General features: G+C 53.1%; 1 protein-coding gene across 4 annotated transcripts; it reads left to right on the top strand.

Moving 5' to 3' along the window:
- BPHL (biphenyl hydrolase like) lies at positions 1 to 25579 on the top strand. Of its 4 annotated transcripts, none has more exons than XM_057698934.1 (7): positions 1 to 120; positions 5489 to 5592; positions 7903 to 8069; positions 9348 to 9501; positions 14696 to 14827; positions 17693 to 17816; positions 25215 to 25579. In XM_057698934.1, exons 1-7 carry the CDS (start codon positions 14 to 16, stop codon positions 25300 to 25302), a joined length of 876 nt encoding a protein of 291 aa, XP_057554917.1. In that variant the 5' UTR covers positions 1 to 13; the 3' UTR covers positions 25303 to 25579. The 4 variants fall into 4 exon arrangements, with proteins under 4 accessions (XP_057554917.1, XP_057554918.1, XP_057554920.1 ...); XM_057698935.1 differs by lacking the exon at positions 25215 to 25579 and adding an exon at positions 18306 to 20232 and having other exon boundaries at positions 6 to 120; XM_057698937.1 differs by lacking the exon at positions 17693 to 17816 and having other exon boundaries at positions 6 to 120.

Genomic DNA, 25579 nt, shown 5'->3' on the forward strand with positions numbered 1-25579 from the left:
CCGCCCAGGAACCATGGCGGCGGCGCTGGGCGGCCGGGGCGCGCGGCGGCTGCGGCTCCTCCTCTCGGCCCTGAAGCCCGGGATCCGCGTCCCGCGACCCGGGCCCGCGGCCGCGCTCAGGTAGTGGCGCCGCGGCCCCCCGGGGTGCCCGCGTCCTCGTCCGCGCGCTCGGGGCGGCGGGAGGGGAGCCGCTGACCGGGGCCCGGGTTGGGGCCGCGCGTGGTCGGGGCCTCGCCGGCCCCTCGCCCCTCGAGCCGTGACCCGGGCGCGGCCGCGGGAGCGCGGGCGGCGGGGCGGCCCCGGGGTCCTGCGCGCCGAGGCCCGCGCTCCCGGCCAGCCCGGCGGTGCCGGCGCCCCATCAGCTCCGGGAGTCGCGGGCCCCGGGTCTTCCGCCCGCCGCTTGCCCGCCTCGGGCTTCGGCGTGCGGGGGCGTCCCCTGGGGAGCCGGGGAAAATGCAGATTCCTGGGCCCGGCTCCCCGAGCGGCTGAGGGCGCAGGTTGTGGAGACGCCCAAGAGCCTGCGGTTCTCTCCACCGACACCCCCATCCCCACCGACCTTGAGGTAGCGCAACAGCAAAAATCTGGATTCATCCCTGACCCCCAGTCTTCAACGTGGGTGCCCTTGGTCCCGAGTGGTAGTGGGCAGAACATGTGGATCTGCGCACACGCGCGGCGTGTGTCCCGCTAGCCGCCGATGGGTCAGTTCCGCTCATGCCTGGGAAGGTACCTGGCCTTCACAGCGTCTCTTTACCTCGTGGGGAAGCGTCTCATTTAGGAGAAAGGAAGGGTCTGACCACCTTTACGCTTTTATATTGTGATTGGTTCTTGAGTTTCAGAGTTGATTTTATTATCATTTTAGGTCTTTTAGAAGGTTTTCAGGACTCTTGATACAGATGGAAAAATATGTCAATGTCTGCAGCTCTGTAAGTCAACTTGGAAAATGCCCATTTATCCAGTTTCCTGTTTGCAGAACGGGATTGACAGGGTTGCTGTGATTGCTTATCGGTTGCAACAGGCTGTGTAAGGGTTGCAGCATCCACTAAGCAGTGCAGATCATTCCTCCTGAAATATCTCTGGAGACAGGTTTCTCTGGATTTTGAACTACTGTTTTATAAATGCAGTTGCGAATTGATATGACCTGTAATGGGGAAGACAAGCAGTGGTATTGGCTAATCCTGAAACAAGAATCCAGCCCCCAGTAAGTAGGTAAAAGCACTCCTGTAAGACCTTCGCTTCAGAGCACTTGGTGCCCAGCCTACAGCTGAGTTGTGTTCCAAAACCTTCTCTGTAAGCCTGCTGTTTGGAACTCTGACTCTTCATGTTTCATAACTTGGAAAGTGGTTTATCCCAGGGCCTGGTCAGAAAAGCCATTTCTACCTGAAATTGGGTGTTACGTGCAGTTACAATATGAATAACGTGCACACCCTAACAGCCTGCCTGAAGAGAGAGGTTTTCCGGTTCAACCTGGGGACGCTCCGCCTGAGAGTCAGTGACCCACCTTCCCCTGGCGCCTGCCCCCGCCTCTGTCCGGCAGCGAGTGTGAGGGTGGCCCCGCTGGGGACTGTTCGGCCGTGAGGTTACGGAAAAAGCACGAACAGGAGCAAGTTATTCACCCTCTCCGAGCCTAGGATTTGAGACAATGAATGAAGAGGCCTGAGTGTAGAAGGCCTGGGACATAGTAGGAATTAAGTAATTAGTAGTTATAATCAATAATGATACAGTGTATAAAAGATGTAAAAATAAGTCAACAAAATTCATGTTAATTCAAGCATGGGGGTTGCTAATACTTTATTGTAGCTAATGGTTACTTGGAAAAAATTTACAAAAGAAACAGCTGAACATAAAGGTACAGAGAATATGTAGGGCTTTCAAAATGAGGACGCATCTTATTCAGTGGCCCCCATTTTTCTTCCTGAGCAAAAATGTGGACATTCCAGGTGTTGGCATTCAGGTGCTCATTTTGACTTTGCAATTACCAGCAGAGTGACTGGGGCCCCTAACCTAAGCTCTAACCCTGAGCTTCCTCAGCGGTAAAATTAGGTTAAGTCTAATGTGCATCACATAGCAAAATGAACGAGATGAGTGAGCTGTTATCAGAGGACGGTATCTAGTTTAACAATTAAACTAGATGTTTGTTCTAGTTTAATTATTTGCCCGGAGCGGTTAGAGTCTTGCCTGCGCCCACCGTAATCTCTCCCCCATCAGGAGGCAGCTCAGCCCCTCATCAGGAAGGACGTGGCAGCTGACCCGCTTCCACTGCGCAGACTTGCTCCACCGGCTCCCAGGGGAGGGATCCGGGACCGCGAACCTGGGCTCTCCTGGCTGAGCAGGCCTCCCTCCAGGCTGGGTTTGAAAAGCAGAGAGGACGTTTGTCTCCTCTCAGGAACCAGCTCGGTAGCCTCTTTGTCAGCCTTAGCTGTCTCTCGGAGTCTCGGGGAGTTTAAAGTGCGGGTGCCTGGCTCCCACCCCCGACTGCGGCTTAACGCAGCCTGGGTGTGCGGAGAGTGGGAGGCTTGCCAGCTGACTCGGATCTCAGCTGGAGCCCCACTGGCGTCGTGGGGGCGGGAAGTGCTGTCCTAAAAGGGGCCGGGTGGGCGGCTCTGAAGGCTTTGCTGGAGACGTGGTGAATGTGTTGTCTGCCGCGTGCACCCCGGAGCCTCCCGTCTCCCCCAGCTTCTGCCATAATACTTGGCACACTGCGGAGTCCTGCCGGTTGCGCATTGAACGGTCATGCCTGCCAACCCCCAGGCAACATGGGGCGCGCAGCACAAGGTGGGGGCCCAGGATATGCGCGAGTGAGTGAGTAGGGTGGCAGGTGGCAGTGTCTGGTGTGTTAGAAGGCACACGCCAGGGCGCGACCCTGGAATCGCCCCGTGGTCTCCCGGGATTGTCCCAGACAGGTGTGTCTCCATACCACAGGTGACTCTCATGAACACACCTGCTTAAGAACACCTGGGTTAGAGACGCGATTAATGGGAGGGAGGGAGTGGTGAACAGTAAACGGACAGCCCAAGAGAAAGGGGTTCATTTTTGTTACGTTTTCTGAAGTATTTGTATCTATCCTTTTTCCTCCCTGAGAGTTTAGAAAATGTGGTGTCTTGAATGGGGTTCAAGGTGATGAGCACGTCAGGCCCCTTCCGAGGCCTGGCCGCTGCAGCCTGGTTCTCTCAGTGCTCTTCTAACAGTGTTTGTCGGAGGACTGTCATCGGAGAGCCCTGTGATAAGCTGGAGTGAAGATGCAACACTCATTTCAAGTGTATTTATGTGGACGGTCATTCAATAACTATTATTTTTTAAAAGAAAACTTTTTTCTTGTGTTTGACGTTGAGCTGCTCTTGTTCATGAACAGTTCTCTGTGCTGTCTGCCCAGCCTGGAGTTGGATGCCAGGTGTGGGGGCCTCCGTGAACCCCGGGGGATGGCAGATTGGGGTGATGACAGATGGGGTTGGTGACAAAGCACCAGGCCTGCTTCCTGTCCTGAGAGCCTGCTGCAGACCCCTTCACCATCAGCCACAGCCTTTGCTCCCTCTGTGCCCCCACACTCCTGCCAGGCTGAACCTGCCTTGTCCCCACATATGTCCCCAGCTCCTGGGCCTTTGATCATGCCAGTTCTTCTAGAAGTACCCTCCCCACCACATTCTGTCTCCAGAATTTTACCCATCTTGGAAGTTCATCTCAAATGCTAGTTTTTCAGTCTTCTCCAGGTACCTCTACCCAAACCTGATGGGATCTCTCTCTCTTTGACGCTGCCTTCAAAGTCCTCGGCCTTAGTAACTCTTCCCTGACATCACGCCCAATTCTAGACTGCCCGTTTTTTTTTCTGTATTCTTAGGCAGCCAGAAGAATGTGGGAGAGGGATAACTAGAGGAAAAGAAATATGGAATTAAAACACAGATATAGCCAAGCACAGAGGGAAGTCAGAGGCTTTTGGCAGGAGAGACCTCAGACGGACCTCGAAAGGGAAGCCCATGTGAGCCGGCGGCTCCCAGCCCTGGAGGGATGCAGGCCTGAGAGCCAGCAGCTCCCCGTCGTGAAACCCACTGGCTTGGACACCGAGAAAGATTGGACGGTGGGGGGGCCCCTCTCATTGTACATGACATCCTTACTGCCCAGAATGCCTCTACAAGCATGTCCTTCACGCTGCAAGGAAGGGGGCCCCTGGAAAACCTTGAGGGCATGAGTGGTAGAGGTGCACAGTCTCCCTGAGCTGAGCGAGCGAGCGCTGGGCGTCTTTCTGTCTGTCCAGAGAGCTGCCTCGTTCCTGTGCTGAACGCAGCTGTCTAACAGCTTCCCCCTCCCAGAGGGTGTGTGGACAACTCCGTCTCTCCAGCTGGATGGCGCGCAGAGCAGATGCGTCAGTAAGGCGGCGTTTTCCCGAGACGACCCCATCAGCGGAAGCATCACTCGCCTTTATCTTGATCCTGGAGCTGCCCCGGGGCTCTGGGCGTTAATCACGGGTAACGCCAGGGTCTGGGTGATGCGACCATGGCTCGGTGGCCCTGTCGTTGCTCCTCCGTAATATTTCTGTAGATAATGAGCTTGTCGTTATGTCAGGTCTGTTGTATTTTTCCAGAAATCGTGTGTTTCAGACTCGATGTGCCTGCATCCGGCACGCTCGTCCCAGCATCCAGCCTGGCGTGCTGTCGTGTCCCCTTGAGTGTCACCCACCCCACTGGGGAGTTGGCAGGAGGCCCTGCGGGCCTGACGCAGGGCCTTGTACGTGCTGTGTTGCTGGGCACCCCCACATGGTTGTCCTGGAGCTTCCGGGAGAGCAGCTGGGGAGGTCGCCCAGGGCAAAGCCCCTGGCGTGGCACACGGGTGGATGCTGCCACGTGGGGGTCTTGGGCCAGGGAGGGCTGGGGGTGGGGAGGCTCTTGGTATGGACCCGCCTACTTAACAGTCAACACAGAAACATTTCAACATCTTAAAACCCGCCTGGCCACGTCAGTGCAGACGGGCATTCCTGACCACGGCCCTCGTGTGGCTGGCTAGAGGACAGCCTTGGGCTCAGGGCCTTCCCTCTGGACCCTGCAACCAGCCTCATCCTTGGAAAGGCCGCCAATGCATCCGAAGATCCAGGTGGCTCCTCTGGACCTGCTGAGGCCCTGATGAGTGGCTCCAGGGTCTGTGTCAGTGCCCATCTTGCGTTCCACTGGAGGGCTCCTGTGTCAGCCTGCACCTGGATGCCCTGGGGAGCTTCCCAGGCATGGGCCTGTGGGGTGGCCTGTGTAGCCACTGACTTCAGCAGGCCTCTTGGTGCTTCTGTGGGGTAAGCCTTGAGCTGGTGCTGTAGGCTGTTCAGACATGAAGACACAGCCCAGATTTGCAGTGGGGTAGGGAAGAAACACACTGGTCCCTTCTTAGGTCTGGAAAACTGAAGCACGTGTCAGAGTAATCCGCGTGGCTCGGGGCGGGTGCAGAAGCGCGGCCTTGCCCTCACGTTTGTGCCGCTCAGCAGTCCTCTGGGGGTGGGGCTTGTGTCTTTCAGCTCCTCCGTGACCTCCGCCAGGGTGGCTGTGAATGGCGTCCACCTGCACTACCTGCGGACCGGAGACGGCGAGCACGTGGTCCTGCTGCTCCCGGGAATGCTGGGTCTGCAGCTTTTTACCAAATGCCCTGCGATCCTAGATGCCCAAGCTTGATGATGAACTGTAGTGCTTTGCTGAGATGATTTAAGTAATATTTGCTACGGTCAATTTTAGGTGATGTGGAAAGATACCTTGCTACTTTATGCAGTTCTCATTCCTTTAAATATCCGGTGTTCTCCCATGCAAGTCCAACACTGTTAGTTGCTTACAACTCGGGAGGATGGCGGGTCAAGGAAACGGGTGGGGGAGGAAAGGGTGGGTGAAGGAAGGAGAGGAGTGGGTGACCAGCTGGCCCCGTTTGCCTGCAATTGAGGGGTTCCAGAGTGTGAGGCTTCTGCTGCTAAAAGTGGGACTGATTACCCTGCCCTGCTTGACTCCATGTCCAGTTAAGATCAGAGCTAAGAACAGACCTGGGCTTAACGTAGCCTTTCTGAAGGTCAGGATTAGTTTGGTGTGAACAAGGGTGGTAAAGCCGCATGGATGGCGATCTCCTCTCACAGACGAGCAGTTTAGATGTAGAAAGTTCGGGGGGAATTTCCAGTGATCCCAGGGCATCTCACATTTGGTTTCAAGGGTTTTAGTATTGTTTTATTTTTAATTTAGTTAAGTAATCCCAGTATATACTTATCTCCTAAAAGTAAAACGCTAAGATGTTTCCGTCACGTGGTGGTTCCAGCCAGGGTAGCCTCCGCTGGTTGAGGTGCTGCTGCAGCTACTGAGGCCGCTCTGTCCAGATGGTGTTTAGTGGCTTTCTCCCCCCGAGCTATTGCAGTGGAGGAGGACGCTTGCTCCGGTGGCTGACAGCTGCAGCAGTGAACAGTTGGCCCGCTTAGCTTGCCATTATTTCAGTGTTGCTGTCAGGACCCAGGTATAAAAGGCTTTTGGCAATTTTTGCTTGTGCAAAACATTAACCAGATTCAAAAGTCAAACAGCAAGTTCCCCCCCAAACTACTGTCCCCAGCACCCAGTCCCTGTCCATGGGCACAGGTGTTGGTGCGTTTCCTCCTCAGGTGTCATATGCTGGTGACTATTCCTTAACATAGTTCTGTTAAGGTTTTAGTATTCTTTGCACTGGTCTTCAAATGTATACCCGTGTGCTGGGAAGGGCGGGTCTTACTATTTCTGAAATCGGTCCTGAGTTACTGTTGCCTTTTCCCCTTTCTCAGCTCCTGGCCCTCCTTCAGGGTAGTTCCCTGGAAGACCCTCCAGTTCAGGGATCATGAGAGGAGCTTCAGGTGTCCGAGCAGTAGGCATGCTCTTGAATCCTGTTACGTCTGTGGCTTGGGTTTTCTGGATGATTTACCTGATGTCGAGGAAGATGTATCCTGTCAGGAAGAGTGACATTAGCATCCTTGATGACGTTAAATGATCCTACGGCATCTTGAAAGACATCTAATAATAGCCAGTTTTTTAGGCAAGATGTTTAGTATCCATTTTGTGGCCTGAGCTGAGTCCTCAGAAATGAAGCAGAGCTTAGAAATGAGATGCTGACTTGCCCCTGGACTGGGCTTCTTGGGAGGCTGGCCTTCCACACTGTGGGGACCACCCAAGACAACCCTGCCTGTGCCCACGGTGGCCGTGACTGTGGGCGGGCTGGGGACTGCCGGTCAAGTCCACCCCCGGCTTGAGAACATGGCTCTACTTGCTAATACGCACTGTTGCATACTGTTGTCATGAAACAAACTGATTTGATTTTTTCCCTCCACACCCTGCCTTCCCCCCCTCATTTCAGTGTGTTAGTTTAATTTTCTGGTTCTAGTTATAACCAGAAAATAAAATCTTCAGGGCTATTCACATTAGCTTAGTAAAAGACATCTGGGATTTTAGAATTCTGCTTTGAATAAGTAGAATCAAATCTCATTAATGTGTCTATAGATATTAAGAGCTCTCTCATTTGTAACAGTCATTTTTAAAAAAAGAAAGAGAAAATAACCCGGAAGCATGTTTCAATCAGTAAGTTTATTTCTATGCTGTCTCATGAATTCTTCTTTTCATTTCTTTCTTTCTTTTTTTTTTTTTATGTATAAAAAGGACCGTTAAGCTGAAGAGAGAGCAAACGTGCTGAAATAATACTGGACCAAAAGAATCAGGGCCTCTGTGCTCCTCAGAGTGGCCACTAGGGGGCAGGGGGCAGGTCTGAACCGGCAGGAAAGGAAGTGGTGGGTCCGGCTCTGCCAGGCTGCTGTGCTGGTTACAGCTGAGGTCTGACTTTGAGCAGAAACTAGTTACTTTAAGATTGTAGTTGTTTCTGGTTTTGCTGTGGTGGGCTTGAAACAAAGTGCTTACTGGCGTGTAACCCAGTGACTACTTTTAGGCAGTGGAGAGACTGATTTTGGACCTCAGATTGAGAACCTGAGTAAGAAGCTCTTCACGGTGGTTGCCTGGGACCCCCGAGGGTACGGACTCTCCAGACCCCCAGACAGAGATTTCCCAGTGGAATTCTTCGAAAGGGATGCAAAAGATGCAGTGGATTTGATGAAGGTGGGTACCTTAGGCAAGAGCCCGGCGGGGGGGAGGTTAGCTGGGCCTGTCTTCATTTATTTTGTTTTTGTTTGTTACTTCTTCAAGGGTAATACCACGTGACTTCTGTAGAGCATTCAAAGAGTTCAGACAGTTATAAAGAGGAAAGTAGATGTATCCCACAATCTAACTATTTAGAGCTACTGCTACCAAGACTGAGGCTCTGCCTTTCTGGGCGTATATAGTATAATATGCACTTATTACATATATAAGTACGCAGCTTTGCGTTGATGGCATCCGACCATACCTGATGCTATTCCAGCTTACTGTTTCATTGGACAGTCAATCGAGGAGATACTTCCAAGCCAATAAACAAATTTACTTCAGTCTTCTAATAGGCACTTAGTAGTCCATACTCTGTCTTAGTTCCCCTCTCTTCTGATGGTCGATAGTTTCTGAGTTGCCTCACGGAAGTGCAGTGAACACACTGCTGTGCGTGGACGCTGTGGCGCTCGTGTTTTGCTGTTGTAAACAGTGCTGGTGTGGACTTCCTGGACCTGTCCTGGGGTGCGTGTGAGAGAGCTCCATGCACATCTAGGAGATGGCTTGCTGGGCAGTGGGAGATGCCAATATCCATTTCGCAAGACAGGGCCCAGCTGTTATCTGTAGTAGTGACGCCTATTTGTAGTCCCACCAGCAGATGTCCTGGACTGGCATTTGTTCATTCTTCCATTTCCCCAGTTGTTCAGTGTTTGCTTCTCAGCAGCGTCTCTTAGATGGAATCTTTGCTCGTTTTCCGTGTCAAACACATTCTCAGAGCCTGGCTGATTCCCCCGAGGACTAACGGCACCGCCCCATCCTCCTGCTCCCCCGGCCTTCCTCGAGCCAGGTCTTCCCACAGGTGCAGTCAGTGGCTTCACCAGAGGCAGCGACTCTCTGATCTGCGCGCCTGTCTTCAGAGTCTTCGCTCAGGCCCGCGTGGACGCACGCACATTGTCATGTCCAAGTACAGCTGACCTCCGTTGTTTCCGGTTCCTTGAGACTTTATCCAACCGGAAGATGTAGTTCCATCATCATTCAAAACAATACTGTGTCCTCAGGTCTTAATGACAATCATATTACACCACAGCTAACAGAGAAACATTTATGTCACTAAGTGGTGGACTCTAGGATTTTTCTTTAATGACCCGTGGACACGCCACACCCCACAGCCGTGTTGATTCTGATCATCACGCGTCAGGTTCGCTCAGCATCGAGGAGCCGTAACCTGTGCTGTGCATTTCGTTGTATCTGTCACAGGCACTGAAGTTTAAGAAAGTCTCCCTGCTGGGGTGGAGCGACGGTGGGATAACAGCCCTCATTGCAGCTGCAAGGTACCCGTCCTGCATCCACAAGATGGTGATTTGGGGCGCCAACGCCTACGTGACTGACCAGGATGAGGAGCTTTATCAGGGTAGGTCCCTCCCCCCTGGAGAGCAGCCCCCTCCCCTGCCCCTTCCCAGGCCTCGTTTTGATGTGTGGTGACATGTCACGTCTCATGGGAAGAGGATGAGTTCTCAGGAAAGTAGTACAGTTTAACTAGGCTGTGTTTTAAAGTTTCCTGTTTGCAAAAGGGACACTTTTTATGACTCTGGAAAAGGCTACGTCACGTGTACTTCCTGCTGTGATAGTGGCCCTCAAGGAAGGAGGGGTTGGCGTGAAGTGTTCATGAAGCCTCATTCCAAGTACCCTGAGTGCGAAGGGAACGTTGTATTCAAATGTGAAACCGTACATGTTGATAAAGAGTGATTGTGCCATTCATGTTTTTTCAGGTTATCCTTCAAGCTTATCTTTGAGAATTTTTAGAGACGGGAGAATGGGGGCTGGCAGGGGGCAGCCCGTGGGCAGACCTCGCCACTGCCTGTTTGTGTGAGGCTGAGGCTCTGATGGAGGAGACCAGCGCTGCGGGTCCTGGGGACCACGAGGAGGTGTCCCCCCCTGCCCTGGGGTTGCTGCCCGGGGCCTGTACGGGTGGCCGTCTCACCTCCCGGGCACCCAGTCGTGGCGTTCCAGTTGGCAACTCGGGAGTTGCTTAGCCCCCAGCAAGCTGCCCACATTGAGACCCCTGGGCCCTCAGGATGGGAGGAGGGCTCACTGAGATCTGGGGGTCCCTGGGGCCAAAAAAGTGAAACTGGCAGCCCCCCCCCCCCCCAGTGTCCAGCCCTTGGCCCCTCTGTTTTCTCTTCAGGAGATGACACCAGGGCGGTGACAGTCCCCAGCCCTGCCCCAGGCTGCCCTCTTTTGTATCACCACCACTCCTGAACCCCGTTGCCCCAGTTTGTCCGAATTTATCGTAACGAAACTAAAAAACAAACAAAACCCTCCTTGGGAGGGTCTCCTCACTGAGGTGGATGTCCCATCATTTGCTTCTGCTCCCTTTTAAATATACATTAAAGGATAAACTTTAAAATATATACGAGGGTGAGTCAAAAATGATCCGCACTCCAGTTGTATTAAAATTTCTATAAATTCTACAGCCAGAGTGCAGATGGTTTTAATATATATCGTATATAATAGAACATATACTCTAATATAACACATACAAATGATGTTATATATATTTATAAATTTTATATAAATTATATATTTATAGCATATGTATAAATTAAATATATAACATATATTGTATAATATTTTTCTTTAGATCATTTTGTAATTGAATTTTTAATTTAATTGTATACTATTTAGTCCACATACTGCAGCACACATGGCGTGAGTGGACAGAGACGCCCTCAGACCCAGCGAGGCGCATGGGGGGTGGGGGGTACTGCTGGCCCACGTGCTGCTTCTGGCCTGAGCGGCCCGGCCGTCCCTGTGCCTTTTTTTTAATTTTTTTTTTTATTTTATTGGCTGTGTTGGGTCTTTTTTTGCTGTGCACGGGCTTTCTTTTTGGTTGCAGTGAGTGGGGGCTACTCTTTGTTGCGATGCACAGGCTCCTTATTGCCGTGGCTTCTCGTTGCGGAGCACAGGCTCTAGGCGCATGGGCTTCAGTAGTTGCAACACGTGGGCTTAATAGTTGTGGATCACGGGCTCTAAAGCGCAGGCTCAGTAGTTGTGGCGCATGGGCTTCGTTGCTCCGCGGCATGTGGGATCTTCCTGGAGCAGGGATCGAACCCGTGTCCCCTGCATTGGTAGGCGGATTCTCAACCACTGCGCCACCTAGGAAGCTCCCTTGTGCCTTTTTGAAAACACTGTTGTCACGTTTCTATTCCTAAACGACATATAATTTAGTTTTATTTGTTTTTGAGCTAAACAAGGTGACTTCATACCTTATGTCATTTTTTCATACCTTGTGTCTCCTTTTTCTCACATAGTTTTCTTAGAGTGCTGTCTCTAAGATTCACTTCTGAGGATGTCGCGGTGTTGTGTCCGCTGGGCACACCTGATGCCCTTCAGGCTCCCTCTCTTAGCCGTGCTGTGACATCCTTGTGCGTGGTGGTCTCCCCAGGAGGACACCCTTGCCGGGGTGGCGGGCACCGTGTTTGCAGACGTGCCACTTACAGGCGGCAGATCACTTTCCAGCAAGAGAAACTTAATCTTCCACCACCTCAACTGACGTCCTCACCAAGAACTTGAAAGCATCAGTGTTCTTAGTCTGGCCCACCAAATGGGTGTAAGGTGGTTTTATTGGGTGACTTAATTTGCATTTTCCTGTTATTAATGAGAATTGAGAATCTTTTCATGTGCTTATGCACCATAGAGGTTTCTGCTTCTGTATTTTACCTATTCATGTCTTTCTATTGATTTCTGCATTTGTATTGTGTCATATTTGATACAGGTAAATAATGCAGTATGTTTCACGGGTGTATGTTTTGAAGTATGACTGCAGAACAAGCACCCAGGACTCTCCACCCACCTCAAGCCTAGAGCACTTCTGATGTTATCACAGTGTGATTGGTTTGCAAGGTGTTTTGGTTTTGGGGTTTTAGAATCTGTACCCACCCCTTGCTGGTTAGTAGTTGCGTTAGCAGTCCGTGGCTTGTCTGTTTGCTTTCTTTATGGACAGAGGTATTGAAGTTTACTGTGAGGAAGCGGTGCAGTGGCTGTCCTCATCCCCTGGGTGAGGTTTAGTTGAGGTACAAGTGACGGGGGCGCTGAGCCGCTCTTTCGTTTGCCAGCGTGTCGGTCAGCTCTTTGCTCTCCTTTCCTCCTCTCCTCTCACGTCTCCCGTCTAAGGGCCTGTCTCTCTTCCCTGAAGTTGCTCTTGGGAAGTTCCTAAAGGGCAGATCTGCTAATTGTCAACTCAGCTTTTACTTTAAAATGTCTATTTCACCCTCACTCTTGAAACATTGTTTGGCTGAGTTCAGAAGTAGAAATGGAAACTTATTTTTTCTGCTGGTGATTATGGTGTCTTCTGCCTCCCTTACCTGCTGTTGTGGGTCTGACTTTCCATCCTTTGGAGTGACCTGTCTTATCTCTGGCAGTTTTTTCAGATTTGCTCTTTTTCTTCCGTACATGGCTGTTTTATTACTCCCTGTCGGATTTCTTTTTTTTTTTTTTTTTTTGGCACACGGGCTTAGTTGCTCCGCGGCATGTGGGATCTTCCTGGAGCTAGGATCAAACCCGTGACCTCTGCATTGGCAGGCGGATTCCTAACCTCTGCGCCACCTAGGAAGCCCCGGATTTCTTTTTATGCATCCTGTTTGAGCTACTTTTAACTTTCCTCTGGATTCTTTTATCAGTTCTGAGAACCACTGTCACCTGCTGATTCCCTCTGACAGTGAAGTCCCTTCCCTCCCTCTCTCCCTCTCCCCCTCTCCCTTCCCCTCCTCCCTCCTTCCCCCTCCCTCCTTCCCCCTCCCTCCTTCCCCCTCCCTCCTTCCCCCTCCCTCCTTCCCCCTCCCTCCTTCCCCCTCCCTCCCCTTCCCTCCTTCAGGCAGTGATTGAACTTTGTAGACTGTCTTTCCATCTCCCTGTTTCTGTTCATCTCTGTGTCTCTGTGTGTAGGGTTCTGTGTGATTTCTTAAGCTTTCTCTTCTAACTTTTTGCTGTTCCATTAGCTTTACAACGATTCCGATTGCCTTGTGATCTTTGATGAGGAGAAAACAAAAAAGACAGCAAGGGTAAATTGAGAACACTTCCCTTCAGAGAGGAGGTCCATTTGCTGCTCTTGGGAACCATAGAGGGTACCAGGTTGGGGCCATTTCCATCTCAGGTTCAGCCGTGTCCACCCTCCCCCAGCCAACAGTCACCTTCCCCTGGAGCAGCCCTGCCTTTGGGTGCTCTTACCACGCTTTGGTCTGTTTTCAGGGTTCTCTTTCTCTTACACACACATAACACGCTCAAACTCATACTCTAGTTTCCATCCGTTACTGCAAACTCCAGCAATGCAACAGAAATTTTACATTATGAAAGAGCGAGTTGTTCCACTGCAGTAGGGCCTTCCAGAGGGTGTGGTCCGCTACGCAGCCAAGGGCAGAGCTGTCTGCAGGGAATGTTTCACTGGCCGGCTCCGCGCCCCTGGGCCGGCTCCTCTTTCCTCTTCCTCCCTCCACCACTCCTTCTCCTTCCCAAATCTCCGCCCACCTCTGGTGTGTCGGGCTTCTTCTCTGCATCTCCCACCTCCCCAGCACCCACCCCGCGTGAAGTGTTCTCAGCTTAGTGCAGAGCAGGGCGCCGTCCTCCGCCTGCGGGTCCGTGTGCGGGTTTGGAGGCGTGCGTGGGAGAAAGGCAGGCACGGTCTCTCTCGGGTGAGCCCGCCTCGGCCGGCAGTGGCGGCGGAGAGGAGCAGTTTCACTCCATGCACGTATTTCCCCTCGCCGTGCGTGGGGGGCGCCTGCCCGGTGCCTGCGCCGTCCAGAGCGCTGCGTGGCTTCGTTCCACCTGCCGTGAAGTCGCTGCCATCAGGTCGGCTTCACGCTGTGTCGTGGAGGAGAAGCACTGTGTGTGCAGCTCTCGATAAGCGAGATTTCATACGCTCAGGAGTGTTAGATTCTGTACGTTATCACCGTCTGTTTAAAGAAGTATGGAAAAAACTGGGTTAAGGGATTGAATTCACTTCTTCGTTGCACAGGCGGTTTGTAGCCATTATGTCCTTTGCTGACAGAGGGTCACCTGTGATGGAGTGTGTAGCCAGTATTTACACCCACACGTGTGTCCACGGTGGCAGAGGTTAGAGGGAGTGCTGTGTGTGCCTGTCTCAACGTACACGGATGCAGTTCCGAGAAAACTCCTGGCATAAATAATGTCGTTTTCGCTCAGACGACCCTGACTGGGGGAGTGTCTGCTTTTATCTTATACCTTTAACTGAAAGCATTCATGTAGATCTAACTTCATGTACTTGCGGAGAGTCTGCTGGTGCCTCTCTTGTGCCCGAGGGCCGCAGTGGGCGCCAGAACAAAGCAAAACCCCACCCAGGAGCCCACGTCTTGGCGGGAGCCGGCACTCACCACGGACGCGCAGAGAAGCCCCTGGGAGTGCGCCGCGCTGAGCTGAGGGACAGAGGGCGGGGCGGGGAAGGCCTGGCCGACCTGGGCGAAGCCAGCCCAGCCCCGTGGGGACGGGAGCCTTCCCTGCCGGCAGCACAGCCGGCGCCGCGGCTCTGAGTGTCTACAGGCGAGCTCTAGTCCCAGACTAAACCCGTTCTCGCCCACACGTCTCTCTTTCAGGTATCCGAGACGTTTCTCAGTGGAGTGAGAGGACGAGGAAGCCTCTGGAAGCCCTCTATGGGTTCAACTACTTGGCCAGAACCTGTGAGAAGTGGGTGGATGGCATAAAGCAGTTTAAGCATCTTCCGGATGGTAGGTTTCGTGAGCCGCTGAGCCGCCCCTTTGCGCCGTGAGAGGGGCCCCTCGAGGCCCCCACCCCGACACTCGGGATTCCTCGGGGATCAACGTGCTCACCCACAGTCTCGCACACTGATGTGTGAACAGAGGGTGCTGGTGATCGTGTACAACATGCATTCTTGTGTGACACACCCGCCTTGCCCCAGAGGTGGACTGTGTGTGCAGAAGGTCGCATTGTGGAGTCTCTTGTAATAGACTGTCTTTTTTCCTTTGAATCCTGTGTGTGTGTGATGGCAAAATAATTCTGCAGAAGCCTCAGATACTCTTCACTTTCTGATTTCAGGATGGGTAATTAGAAAACAGAAAGCTGCAACATACACCAGATTCTCCCTTCTCGCACTTACAGGTGCCACCCCACCACCTCCTCTGTCACTGGGACAGGAAAGGAGGGACCCTCTGTCATGACCTTCAGCCCCAGAGTTAGTATGAGGAACAGCGTTCAGTCCTCTCCCACCTTCAGAGCTAAGTCGTGTCACTTCAGCTGTGACCAGTGTCTTCCTGTCTGCATCTGAAAAATTAACATGATTTCCAATAATGGGAAGAATGGACATCCTGAAGAGAAATTCTGAATTAAAGTCTATTTTTTATAGCTATTTAGATTTGTAATCTCTCACTTTTCTAATTGCTGAAAGAATAGAGACTAGGTAAGGTCTAATCTTGAAGCACATTCAATTAGAAAATTGTTGTGATTCAGGGACCAGTTTGGTCTATTCAGCAGTCATTTCCACAGTGAGTCATTTGTCAAAACGTTCATAATGAGAAGGACGTTTGGGAATGTTACTTTTTTGGTTTAAGTTCAAAACAGCAAGTATATCCTGTTCAGAGGTAGTGTCCGTCCATAGAAACGGCTCCTCGAAACGTGTTTCAGAATGAAAAGAGCAGCCACAGGCTGGGAGAAAGTATTTGCTGAAGGACGTGTATCCAGATATACAGAAACGCTTAAAACGGAACAATAAAAAAACAACCTGGTTAAAAGATGGGCCAGACGGCGAGATCCCACGGCCCCTCCGAGCACGGCCACGCAGGGGCTTCAGGACAGCGAGGCGCTCTGTCGTGTCGTAATTGCATCCATGTCGTGTGCATTGGTCCAGACCCCCCAAGCGTGCGCCCCAGAGCGTGTGCCTGCGGAGAACCACGGGCTCAGGGTGCTGGCGGCGGTCGGTGCAGGCTCATCTGTTGTCGCAAGTGTCTGATGGGGAGGGGGTGTGGGGGCGGGGCTGCACGGGAGCTGCGCCTTCTGCTCAATTCTGCTGTAAACCCAAAACTCTAGAACGTGACGTCTGTTTAAAAGGAAACGTGAGGGAGAAAATGTCGTCACGTGGAGGGTCTGGCCGTGTGCGCCTGGTCTGCCGCCGGCCTGCTCGCTCGCGGCCCTCTCCGCTCCCCTCGGCGCGAGGCCTTTTCTCGTGCTCGGGGCTGTGGCTGCTCAGCTCAGCTCAGCTCACCCTGGGGCTCAGTGGCCGGATCTGGAGTCAGACAGGCCCGGGGTGGGCTCTGGCTCTGCCCCGTGGCTGCTGTCTGAGCGGGTTCAGGCCGATCACTTCGCCCTCTGAGTGGCCGTTCTGGGAACCCCCCCCCCCGGGAAGCTGCTGTGAGGGTTTTGTATGTGAGGTGAGGTGTCTTTATCCATACACGTGTGTGTATAAAGCGGGAGGTTATGTGTGTTGTGTGTGTGTGTGTGAGGTTTTATATATGTATGATGTGAGGTCATATGTGTAAAGTTTTATATATACTGTGCATGAGGTCACACGCGTGAGGGTGTGTGTATATTATTAAATGAGGCTACATCACACGTGATGACGTGTGTTCGGCTCTGTGTGGCACCAGCTACAGAGTGCCTAGTGTAGAGTCATCACTATTGTAAAAATACGTGATTACAAGTAATTGTATCTGTTATATGAGTTAACAGCTGCGTCTCCTGTGTATCGCGGGTGTCGAGTCGTTTGCATGGCTCCTGACACGTGGGGCGGGCTTGGAAACATGGGGTTTATCATCGCGTGGGGCTGCCCAGTAGCAGGCATGGCCACCCCAGGGCCAGCAGGCAGCAACCTCGCCCTCCAGAGGAGGGGACGGCCCCCGGGGGCCCCCGGCTTTCTCAGGGCGGCGGGAAGAAGACAGGGCTGGCTCGGAGGGTGGCTGCTGGGAGCAAGGCATCGCCTCTTAGCTGCATGGCCACCCCAGGGAGCTGTGATGGTCCCTGATTGACCGAGAAGGGCCGAAACTCCTGGGGTTAAGAAACCACCAAGATTCCCCAGCAGGAAATGGCAGGACAGCAACTGGAGCCCTGCGTGTGCCCTATGAGCCTGAGAAATGCTGTCGTTCATCGGGGTGAGGGCCTCTGTCGGTCAGGGGTGCCGGGAGGCAGGAGGGATGGACAGCAGCTTCTACGTGTCTGACGTAGCTTCACTGTGAGGGACACAGGCTGGCGGGCCAGATGGGCCCCACTGAAGACATTATTTCAAAGGAGAAGCTTTTCAGATGCCAGGTACCTACTGTTGTTTGGCAAACAGGGAACGGCCCCGTGTAATGTAGAGACTTGTAGGTTTTTTGTTTTAACTGTTTTACATGAAGTGTGAATTTAAATCAGGCAAGACTGCTTGTTCACGAATAGAGCTTAAAAGAAGCCAGCAGAGAAACAGAAAAGGAACCCCAAAGAGTGTGAGAGCTGAAGGCCCTCAGATCCCCTCTGATCCAGGCCAGTCTCTTGGAGATGGATGCTAAGGGGCGGGCGGCGGGGCGGGGCGGGGGCTGCCTGCCCGAGCTCCGCTCCTCCCCACTCCGAGGAGGGTCCCGGCAAAGCAGAGCCTCTGTGTCTTCCAGGTAGCATCTGTCGGCACCTGCTGCCCCTGGTTCAGTGCCCCACCCTCATCGTGCACGGCGAGAAGGATCCTCTGGTCCCCCGTTTCCATGCCGACTTCATACACAGACACGTGAGAGGGTCACGGTGAGTCGGGCTCTAGCCAGCGCTCTGCCCTGGGAGCTTGGGAGGTAAACGGGAGAAGCTGTAGGAGGGGGAGAAGCACGGAGGTTGGGTTTTTAAGGTGCACCCCGCCCCATTTTGCCCGTGTCCACCAGTCGTCCCGCTGTATTTGGGGAACGGGGCTGAGGAGCCCCGGAGTCCGAGGGCAGGAGCTCTGGGGGCTGCACACGTCAGCCTAGACAGTCGCCTGTCATTGGGGAGCTTTCTTTGTGAAAGCACCACCTACCCAGTAAAGAGAGTTTGTGAAATCAAAGGAAGAAGACAAATCGAGTGTTGCTTGCTATCCATCTAAATGCCTGTTCTTAGCATTTGTGTGTTTCTCCTTTCTAGTATTTTTTTAACATAGATACAGTCATACTCGGTATGCAATTCTGTTTCCTGCTTTTTTCCCCACTTAAAATTATGTTGTAAACTTTCTGTGTTATTTAAACCTCAAATATGTACACGTCAAAGGAGAACCTGTTACTCAGAATCACAACACAGCAGCGTCTGCCAGGCCGGCCGTGTTGGTGGCCCATTCGATTAAGCGGCGGAGACATGTTCCTTGTCTGCGCAGCCTCGCTTCTGCCAACAGCCTGGGAGCCGGAGAGCCTAGTAAGACAAGTCAGCAGAAGTTCTGCTCTCTAATCCCGCTTATTTCGCTGCGAAGCAGCAGTTTCTAATGTACACACTTGGGCTGACACGGGAGCCAGCCTCTGCTGGTGCTTATATCAAGATGAGACTCCCACCTTGAATAAACTCAGTATTTCCTTGATAAGCAGTGATGCACGTCCCGAAGGAGAAAACCAGGTGTGACCAGGAGGTAGTGGCCTGGGTTTGTTTTTTTCAGAACAAAGATACTGGAAAATAAACACCCAAGTGAGGTTTGACCCCTTCAGAGACTGTATATTAATTCCAGAGATGCTGTCATTACTCAGGACATCTTTGGAATTGTGTAGAATTCTTTGGCAATTGGCTTTAGTAGTGACCTGGGAACATCCTTCCTGCCTCCATGAGCCACTCCTGATGCCCACTGCGGGCCAGCGCTGCCCGGCAGCTCGGGAGCGGTCCCTGAGCTGAGCGTTCCCGCAGTCCAGCAGGGAAAGTAGACGCAGAAACAGTTCTTCTACTTCCTAATCGTACTGTTTGTTCCATGATAATTTTAAAAAATTTCTCAGAGAATTTTTAAATGTAGGGAACATGCTTCTTATTTTACAGTAAAATATCATTACTTATAAACCTGTGTAATTCCTATGTCCAAATAGCATTTTATATTTTAAAAGGCATTTTACATATGATACCCAATTATACTTCACACCAGCCTTATGGAAGAAGTGTTCGTCCTGATTTACAGATGGGAAATCAAGGCTGAGACGTGCTAAGTAATCTCCCAGGGCTGCATGGCTAGTAAAGGACAAATGTGAGGCTTTTTTCCGCCTAGTATAGTGGCCCCCCCGCCAGCACAGCTGCCTCCCATAAACATACTCTTATTTTACTGTGATAAGACGCCTGGCTTGCATACTTGTTGACCTGGTTAATTGTCTTTAGCCTCAGAAGTGACAGGTGTTTGCGCACGGCCACTCATGGTACATGCAGTGTGTTCCCTTTGAGAGCCAGGTCCAGTAAAAGTCTGCAAGAAAGTTTAATTTAGGAATTCTATTGCGGACCCATCGCCTAGCAACAGAACACATCAATATGGGAGGAAGATATTCCCTGACTGTTCAGATGTTAATGGTTTCAGTGCGCTCTTTGATGGCAGGTCGTTTTCTTAGAGCAGGACTCTGGAGAAACTGAGCAGAGAGTGGCGTGTCACTGCAGTGACTGTAAAGCTGGCCGCCTGTCGCGCTCTCCCCCTTCCTCTGCGGAAGAGCGCTTTATGTTGGGCGTGGCCCTAAAACACGGCGGTTGATTTTGGACCCACAAAAGGAGGGCTGATTCTTGAGCAGCCAGGTCCTCCTCCACTCTGTGCACAGGCCTTCTGACCCCAGGGAAGCAACTCCAAGGGCAGGGTGCTTCTGTTGAACTTGGGGTTTCGTTTCCTGGCCATGTACATTCGTAGTTAAGGACGCAGTCTGTCGCCTCAAAGATTTTACTACAAATAGATGTCAGGTATGAAACAAATGCCTTTCTCTCCTAGAAGGGTGGGCGTTCCGCAGGCCCGCTTCCTGCCTGTGTCCATTTGTCTCTCTCTGTTCTCTTTGCTGGAGAAGAATCAGCATTTCCTGGAGACAGAGAGGCCTCAGAGATCACTGACGTTCATGGATTGTAAGATTCGTTTTCAGGCAGTTGAGCCCTTCCTCCTCACAGCCCTTGTGCAGAAGTCCCAGATACAAGGCCTAAGATAAGGGCTGCTCTGGCTGCAGCGGTGGCGGGGAGCAGACCCTGCCCCGCCCTGGGCGTCCCTGCCCTGGGCATCCCCTCCCGGCCAGCCCTCCCTCCTAGGTTGCACGGCTCTGGCGCTGCCACCTGCCTGGCTGGCCAGCCTCTGCTCGGGCACCTCCTGTTGCCAGCACACAGGGCCACGGGGCAGCCCAGTGCGCTGTCGGAGTTTGCGTTGAGCAGACCCTTCGGGGCTGGAGTGGACGGGCCCCCAGAGGCAGAGGGGCCCACGGGCTCAGGAGAGGGTGGGGCTTCACAGTGGATGTGAGCACACAGCCAGTGAAGAGGCGGGGTGCTTGCCGTGTGTGTGCGTGCATCAGCTCCGGCTGCTGTAACACAGACCACACGGTGAACAGCTGAAACCACAGGCATTTATTCCCTCAGTCTGGAGGCTGGAGGTCCAAGATCAAGGTGTGTGCAGGGCTGGTTCCTTCTCAGGCCGCTCTCCTTGGCTGGTAGACGCCACCTTCTCCCTGTGTCCTCACACGGTCGTCTCTGTGTGTGTCTGTGTCCTGATTTGTTCTCATAAGGACACCTGTCAGATTAGGTTAGGGCCCACCTGTATGACCTCATTGTATCGTAATCACCTCTTTAAAGACCTGATATCCAAGCAAGGTCACACCCCAAGGTCCTGGGGTTAGGACTTCCACAGTGAATTGGGGGACATGGTTCAGCCCTTAACATGTTTCTGAGGAGGTGCTCAGATCTCGGGAATTGGGGGCCCAACAGAGGTCAGGATCTGGGAGATCACGTGACAGGCCTTGCCTGGGAACCTTCTGTACCCCTCGCCCCATCCTTGTCTGGCCAGGGGCACCCCTCCTTCCAGTCACAACGCAGATGTCTCCTCCTTATGCTCTTCCAATCACTCCCCTTTCTGAAGCCACATGGCCCCTGTGGATACCTTTTTAGCAGCAGTGAGCATGCCAGCCTCTATCCTGGTTGCAGTCTGGTATGGCATCTCAGAGCTCTTGGTACACATGGAAAGAAAAAATGCGAGCAGCACACGGCCACATCTGCGGGTGGAAAGAAAGAATGCGAGCAGCACACGGCCACATCTGCGGGTGGAAAGAAAGAATGCGAGCAGCACACGGCCACATCTGCGGGTGGCAGGGGGCCCTGAGTGGTGGCTCAAGCCCAGAAAGTGCGGTGCAGCGTCCACCTGCCGGCTCTGGGGCCAGAGAGCAGACCCGGCAGGTGAGAACGAGGGCCCGAGTCCACGTGGGCCAAGAGGTGGCGCCTTGGGTGGGAAACGGGGTGTCATGTGGAGCCGTGTCGGGATGTGGGGGTCCCAAGCCGTGGTGACTAGCATCACAGCAGGGATTCTGATGGCCCCGGGTTGGGGCCCGTGAGCAGGTGTGTGTCTGTACCTGTTTCCTGGGTGTCACATGGGGGTGGTGATGCCAGTTGTCTCGGGTAGCTCAGAGGAGTGAGTGGGACACACGTGCACGTGTAGACTAGTGAGAACATGCACACAGCGGCCGCCTCCGTCGGGGGGCGTGCTGGGTTGGGTGGGTGCTCAGGCCCGGGGACTGAGGTGCGATGCCCGTGGTCCCAGTCCATGCTGATGTGTGAGTGTGTGTGTACATACCTAGAAAGAGAGAGAAGGTTGGTTTCCTAGAGGAACCAGGAACTGGCTCGTGTGGGTGCAGAGGCTGAGGGGTCCGCCGCTGAGGCCGGGAGAGCGGAGGGGGAGGTTCAGTCTGGCTCTGAAGACCTGAGAACCACAGGGAGCGGATGTATCCGTTCGCGTCTGAAGGCAGGAAGAGGCCGGCGTCCCAGTGTCCCAGTTTGAAGACAGGCGGGCAGGAGGCGTTCCTTCTGCTCAGGGTGGGGCCGGCCTTTTGTGCTTTCGGAGCCTTCAGCTGATTGGGTGAGGCCCACCCGCGTGGGGAGGGCCACCTGCGGTGTCTGTCGAATGATGCAAACGTGAATCTCATCCCACAGCCCCCTCGCAGACACACCCAGCGTCGTGTTCAACCAAATGTCTGGGCACCTGCCGGCCAGCCCAGCTGACCCATAAACCCAACCCTCACCCTGCCGGAGGGCGACTGGCAAGAGCTGTCCTCAGAGGTCTTGGCCTGGCGGTGGTAGGGCTAAGGGTGCCCGGTCTCCTAGGTCGTGGGCCAGCTGCTGGCCTCTGTCTGATCACAGCAGGGCCTCGCTCTGCGGCTTCCTGGCCTCATCCAGTCTGGCTGGCAGTGGGAAGATGGCCCTAGACTTCCAAGGCAGGCTGGGGGAGCTGCGCCCTTGCAGGCGTGAGGTGGAGGTTCCCCACCGCCAGACACAGCCCTCAGCTGGGAGAGGACGGATCCCTCGGGGTAGGTGCCAGGTCCTGTTTGCTGGGGCAGGTTCCTCACTGCGCCTGGTAGGAACCTTCCATTGCAGCTGATGGCAGTGGCCAGTACGCGTGTAATTAGCATCCCAGTCGGAGCAGGCTGTCACCCCGCTGTGTGTACCTTGGACCTTACTAAGGACTCTCGTATGCTGAAGCAAAGTACAGATAGCATAGTGGACGAATAGCAGACGTGTTCAGTGTTCACTGTGCACCCAGAGATAATTTCATCTTCAGAACAACCCTGCAGGGTGGACGCTGTTACTGTCCCCACTTCCCAGGAGAGCAGCGGTGGTTCAGTTCAGGGAGATGCCGTCACTCGCCAGTAGAGAACCACGCTGGTGAGACCGGCTTGTCTTGCCCCATAGCGCGGCGCCTTCAGCCTGTGTCTCCTTCGCCCGCTCGCCTGTAGGGAGCACCCTGCAAGGACTCAAGCAGACGTGGAGGGAGACTTAGAGGGGCTCCAGAGTCACATCTCTTTTCCTAAAGGTACCACACGCAGCGAGGAACCTGCCCCGGCAAATAGGATCTGGCCTCTCCCCCCGAGGGGTGCGTCCTCTCCAGCTGGGCGGTGTGTCTGGCGGTGGGGAATTTCCTGCTGCTTTTCCTGGAAAGTGTGATGGTTTGAAAACCACCCTCTGAGCGTGTGATTCGACCCTTTGTTACCTGGGCGCGAGTCTGGGTCAGCACCAGCGGCCACACTGCCCCGGCAGCCCCGCGTCTACACGCGCCGCGGGCGCTGCTGTCCGGAGAGGAGCACAGCAGCTCAGGGGTGGGGATTCCTGCGTCAGACCTCAGGGAGGGCTGTGCTGAGGACCCGAAATGACCCCACAGCTGTTAGGGAGCGGAGCCCGTTCTTTCGTACCCTGACTTGTCCACCTGTCTGTGCGTGCCGTCCTGAGCCATTCTCAGTGTCAGCACCTCAGTAGAGGGCTCCCGTATAGTTTAACAAGGTGGCTCGTTTTTATTCCTTGAGACTGAGGTTACTACTTGGAGAGCACAGACAGCACTGAGGCTAAAAAGACGGGATTCACAGCTGGTCTCTCTCCTTCCCTCTTGGGAGTCTGAACAAGTAATAGAAGCGGGCTGGCTTCCCACAGAGGAGGACTTGCAGGTTCGGCAGGGCGGGGCCTCTGCTTCAGAGTCAAGCGCGGTCCGCGTCGGACAGTGCGGGGTCACCCAGACGTGCCCTTCTGTCTGCCAGCATCCTCGCTGTTGGGTCTCTTCTGTCTCCTGAGAGCGGAGGCCATGAGTGTCGCTGTGAGCCCTGTCCCTCTGGAGGGCAGCTGGTCCTTTCTCCGGGGTGGTGCAGCTCATCCTTTTCTTTTTTTTTTTTTTTTTGGGCGCACGGGCTTAGTTGCTCCGTGGCATGTGGGATCTTCCTGGAGCAGGGATTGAACTCATGTCCTCTACATTGGCAGGCGGATTCCCAACCACTGCGCCACCTAGGAAGCCCAGCTCATCCTTTTCTGAACAGCACTAACGTTGACTTGGGGATGCCCTGTTATTGTTAATGGCATCATTAACCTTCCCCAGGGCCTCAGAAAGATGCCAGCAACAGATCCTCCTCTCAAGTTGATGATCTTGATAGGCTGGGTACCCCCCGCACCATGTGGTCAGTTACAAGAGGCCCAGCGTCGCCCAGGGACAGCTTTGTTCCAAGCCCCGCCACCACCACGTGTCCTCCCTAATGTTCACTGAGGTCCCTAGAGCTCTCAGCCCTCCGCTGTGGGAAGAGCAGAGACGCAGGCAATGCGGTAACTGGCATTTTGCCCCAGTGTAGTCCTATTGTGATTGTGGACGCTTGTGCTTACATCCTAGAACCTTTATTTTGTTTAAAACTTATTTTGCCTGCACTTCTATAGCCAATAAATAAAATGTAGAACTCAATGAAGTCGGCCTTTATTAAAGAAATTGCAGGCCAGCCACATTTGAGCAAAACCCTGTTGAAAGGAAGCAGCCTCCCAAGGATGGCGCGGTGTCCCTGTGGCTGCCGCGCCGCGGTGGGGCAGGGGCTGCCGCAGGCTCCTGCCGCCCTCAGGAGCCTCAGGAGCACTGTCTTGCCCTTTGTGTGGTGGCTTGCATGCAGACTTACCCAGTCCTCCAAAATGGTGGGTGATTGGGAACTTTGAATGACAGGCCTGCGGGGGCTGTGAATCCTGGTTTGGGTTTTCCCACTACGTAGGAGGGTGAGTCAAAAACTATCCGCACTCCGGTTATGCTAAAACTTCTGTAAATTCTACAGCTGGAATGCGGATAGTTTTTGACTCACCCTCGTGGCTTACTCCAAGAAGCTCCAATCCAGTGGATTCTGGACACTCATATTTTTAACATTTTTCCAACCCTTTTTCAAGATCAGTGTTATTAAAATGATTTTCTTCTTAAGGAACCGCCAGATCGCATCTCCCACTCTCAGTCAGGTTTACAGTCAAACCATTTCTTAGGTGATTCAATTTCAAGTACAGTGTCTGTGCTCTGTCACTGTTAAGTCAACCTCTGGGCTGTAAGTCTATTCTGGGAACGTTCATAAGATGTACCTGACACTTTCTCCCTAACAGGAGTCACAGGGAAAAAAAAAAAAAACGGCAGTTTCTCACTTGAGGTTTTCATGAAATGTTAGGGAGGTAACAGGCTTTTTAATGATGTGTCATTAATTATAAGCTTTTTTTTAGGTTGCATCTGATGCCAGAAGGCAAGCACAACCTGCATTTACGTTTTGCAGATGAATTCAACAAGTTAGTAGAAGACTTCCTACAATGACAGTGTCTCCGAGGACACATGACCTGTGACTCCTGAGCTTGGGGCTTGAGCCTGGTGCTGCCTTTGAAACCCACCCACGGGTCACCCTCCAGTTCTCCAGCCTTCCCAGGCCCCTTGCGTCTCCCCACAAACTGCTCCTAATCCATCACCAATAATGGCATAAGCATCCTCTTTCATAGCTACAAAAATTAAATCTGATTTTGTAATATTGCTGTGAATTTCTACCATTGTCTTAAAAAATAAATTCCTCTCATGGGGTACTTTGCTCTCAGGTAAA

The sequence above is a fragment of the Hippopotamus amphibius genome, chromosome 11 (assembly GCF_030028045.1).
Source record: "Hippopotamus amphibius kiboko isolate mHipAmp2 chromosome 11, mHipAmp2.hap2, whole genome shotgun sequence".
In the NCBI taxonomy this organism is placed as follows: Eukaryota; Metazoa; Chordata; class Mammalia; order Artiodactyla; family Hippopotamidae; genus Hippopotamus; species Hippopotamus amphibius.